Source organism: Chaetura pelagica, unplaced genomic scaffold (assembly GCF_000747805.2).
Source record: "Chaetura pelagica isolate M959 unplaced genomic scaffold, ChaPel_1.0 scaffold840, whole genome shotgun sequence".
In the NCBI taxonomy this organism is placed as follows: domain Eukaryota; kingdom Metazoa; phylum Chordata; class Aves; order Apodiformes; family Apodidae; genus Chaetura; species Chaetura pelagica.
In genome coordinates, this window is record NW_009951813.1 from 5,428 (window position 1) to 8,898 (window position 3,471).

Here is a 3,471-nt window from a genome sequence, read left to right on the forward strand (position 1 = left end):
CGCCTCCCTGGTTGGAGCTGGACCTGGGCACCCGCAGGAACGTCACGGGTGAGTGTCAGACCCCATCCCTGCCCCCTGATCACTGCCAGCCTCACTCACCCCCCTAAAAACATCCTGGAGGAGCTGAACCCCCATAACACCCAGCAGGAAACTGAAGCTCTTTGTGTGGGTTTACACGGGTGTATAGTGAGAGGACAAGGGGGATGGATTAAAAGTGGGAGAGGGGAGATTGAGGTTGGACATGAGGGGGAAATTGTTGGGTGTGAGGGTGGTGGCACCCGGGCCCAGGTTGCCCAGGGAAGCTGTGGCTGCCCCATCCCTGGCAGTGTTGAAGGGCAGGTTGGATGGGGCTTGGAGCAACCTGGGCTGGTGGGAGGTGTCCCTGCCCATGCAGGGGGTTGGGACTGGGTGATCTTTAAGGTCCCTTCCAACCCAAACCATCCCATAATTCTGTGATTGTACTGTGGTTATACTGGTGCAAACTGGGACGCAGACAGCAGCCTGGCTGTCCCCCTGTCTCAGTGTGTGTCCCCCCCCCTCATCCGCAGCCGTTTCTGGGATGAACAAGTTAATATTATGCTCTTGCATCTGGTGCCAGCGAGAGCCTTTTGTTCGGCCGGAGCCGGCCCGGGCGGGGGCTCCTGTGCCAGCAGGGCTGGGAAAATGGGGACATTGTCCAGCTGGAGGCTGGAGGAGGGAGGAATGCAGGGCTGGCAGCAGGGGCCGGAGGTTATCAGCTCCCAGGGGCAGAGCTGAGGGGGGTCTGGCACACTCAAGCCCCCTCCCAGTGTTGGAGGGAACCCCCACAGAACCCCCCTCTAAAAGGGAGTGACGTCCTGCCTCCTTTGTGTCCCCCCCCCCAGCGATGGGGTTATTCCAGCTGGGAAAGCTCTGTGTATGATGGGGCATGGGGTGGCCCCCCCACCCTGCCCTGTACCCCCCCAGCTGACAGCAGGGCCACCCCCAAACACCAACAGGCATCATCACCAAGGGCTCCTCAGAGCAGCACGACTTCTACGTGACGTCCTACCGGGTCTCCTCCAGCCGTGACGGGAGGAACTGGAGACCCTACAGGGGCAGCAGTGGCCAGGAGGACAAGGTGGGCATGGGGGGGGCACAATGAGGAGGGGCTGCAGACCCTGTGTCCAAAGACACGTGGCCACCAGCACCTTCTTTGCCTCTCTTGGCAGGTCTTTGCAGGCAACGCCGACAGCCACGGGGAGGTCTCCAACGCCTTCTTCCCCCCCATCGTCGCCCGTTACGTCCGTGTCACCCCCCAGAGCTGGCACCAGCAGGTGGCCTTGAAGGTGGCCCTGGTGGGCTGCCAGCTGGCACGGGTCCGGGCACCCCGGCCCTATGGTGAGCCCCTTCCACAGGAGTTTTTCCCCACCCTACACCCCAAACCTCCCCCAGGTTTCCCCATCTCCTGGGTGGTGATCCCATGCTCACTGTCCCCACTCTGCCCGGCAGTGCCCAGTGTCCCCAAGGAGGTCCCTGTCCCCACCAGCCACCCCACCAGCCACACAGTCATCCCTGGCGTTGCCCTGGACCCGGAGAAGGCAGGTGGGTGCCTTGGGGGGACTGTGGTGCTCCAGGCACCAATGGACCCACTTGGACTTTGAAGTATCCTGAAGATTCTCCTTCTCCGGTGGCCCTGGGTGGGCTTCTGTCACCCGTGGGTGCAGAGGGGTGGGATGGGGCACCCAGGGGCTGATGCTGCCCTCCCTGCCCAGGCTCCACGTTGCTGGTGATGCTGCTCATCGGTGGCTTCGTGCTCCTCTGCTCCATCCTCCTGCTGCTGGTTTTCCTCTGCCACAGGAAGAGGTGGGTCCTGCCCCCCCACTTCACCCCCGGGGGACCTGGCATCCCATCCCCAAACGTGGTGGCTCCATTTGGCTGCTCACGAGGGGGTGAGGAGGTGGGTGCTGGTGATGGGCACAGGGTGTCTGGGACCCCCTCATCCCCATCGTTCTCCCCCCTTGGCAGGAAGCCAGCAGCAGAGCTGAACTGTGGGATCACAAAAGGTAAAAAGGTCCCAAACCCTTCCCTAGGGTCCTGCTGAGCCCCCAGCTGCCCCACCCCCAAGGGCACCGGTCACCAAGGGTTGGCATGTGATGCTTGGGGCTTTTTGCTCTCTGCTCAGGGTACCCCAAAGTGCAGTCCAGCCCAGTGTGCTCCCTGCAGAGCCTGCCACCCCCCGGCTCCACGCTGGCCTCCTTCCCCTCAGCAGCCACACCAGGGGAGCTCAGCCTGACCCTTTCACCAGGTAACGGGGACACTGGGGTGCAAATGGGTCCCTCAGCCCTGTGCCAGGGCTGGGTCTGCCCTGGGAACACAGTGGGGGGCCCTTCTCCCCCCAGGAATCGCTCTGGCCCAGGCCCTGTCCTGCATCATGCTCCTGTGACCCTGGCAGGGATTCTTATTCTTATTCTTATTCTTATTCTTATTCTTATTCTTATTCTTATTCTTATTCTTATTCTTATTCTTATTCTTATTCTTATTCTTATTCTTATTCTTATTCTTATTCTTATTCTTATTCTTATTCTTATTCTTATTCTTATTCTTATTCTTATTCTTATTCTTATTCTTATTCTTATTCTTATTCTTATTCTTATTCTTATTCTTATTCTTATTCTTATTCTTATTCTTATTCTTATTCTTATTCTTATTCTTATTCTTATTCTTATTCTTATTCTTATTCTTATTCTTATTCTTATTCTTATTCTTATTCTTATTCTTATTCTTATTCTTATTCTTATTCTTATTCTTATTCTTATTCTTATTCTTATTCTTATTCTTATTCTTATTCTTATTCTTATTCTTATTCTTATTCTTATTCTTATTTGCAGAGCCTGCCACCCCCCGGCTCCACGCTGGCCTCCTTCCCCTCAGCAGCCACACCAGGGGAGCTCAGCCTGACCCTTTCACCAGGTAACGGGGACACTGGGGTGCAAATGGGTCCCTCAGCCCTGTGCCAGGGCTGGGTCTGCCCTGGGAACACAGTGGGGGGCCCTTCTCCCCCCAGGAATCGCTCTGGCCCAGGCCCTGTCCTGCATCATGCTCCTGTGACCCTGGCAGGGATTCTTATTCTTATTCTTATTCTTATTCTTATTCTTATTCTTATTCTTATTCTTATTCTTATTCTTATTCTTGCTCTTGCTCTTGCTCTTGCTCTTGCTCTTGCTCTTGCTCTTATTCTTCTCCTTCCTTCTCCTCCTTCTCCTTCTTGTTCTTATTATTATTTCTATTCCATCTCAAACACAGGCATGGGCATTGGGGGTGGCAGCAGGGAAGGACGTGCCCTTCCCTGTGGGATGGGTGTCCTCTTCCCATGGGCTGCATATCCTGTCCCTATGGGGGGGGTGTCCTGTCCCCATGGGGTGCATGCCCCACCCCAGCTAGGTTTTATCCCACACCTCCCCACCTTTCCCCAGCCCTGTCCTGCCCAGCTGTGCCCATCTCCCCCTCACC

The 3,471-nt window shown here is 56.1% G+C and overlaps 1 protein-coding gene across 1 annotated transcript in view; it reads left to right on the top strand.

Moving 5' to 3' along the window:
- LOC104398174 (discoidin, CUB and LCCL domain-containing protein 1-like) overlaps nt 1-2,404 on the top strand; it is a gene marked incomplete at its 5' end in the record, with an annotated part of 3,990 nt that extends 1,586 nt beyond the window's left edge. Inside the window, 8 exons of the mRNA XM_010008229.1 lie at nt 1-48; nt 978-1,099; nt 1,191-1,359; nt 1,471-1,563; nt 1,734-1,824; nt 1,987-2,024; nt 2,144-2,266; nt 2,361-2,404. The exon at nt 1-48 is cut by the window's left edge and continues 141 nt beyond it. Coding sequence (XP_010006531.1) covers nt 1-48; nt 978-1,099; nt 1,191-1,359; nt 1,471-1,563; nt 1,734-1,824; nt 1,987-2,024; nt 2,144-2,266; nt 2,361-2,404 — 728 coding nt within the window. The remainder of the gene's footprint in view (nt 49-977; nt 1,100-1,190; nt 1,360-1,470; nt 1,564-1,733; nt 1,825-1,986; nt 2,025-2,143; nt 2,267-2,360) is intronic.
- Between the last annotated feature and the right edge of the window lie 1,067 nt (nt 2,405-3,471).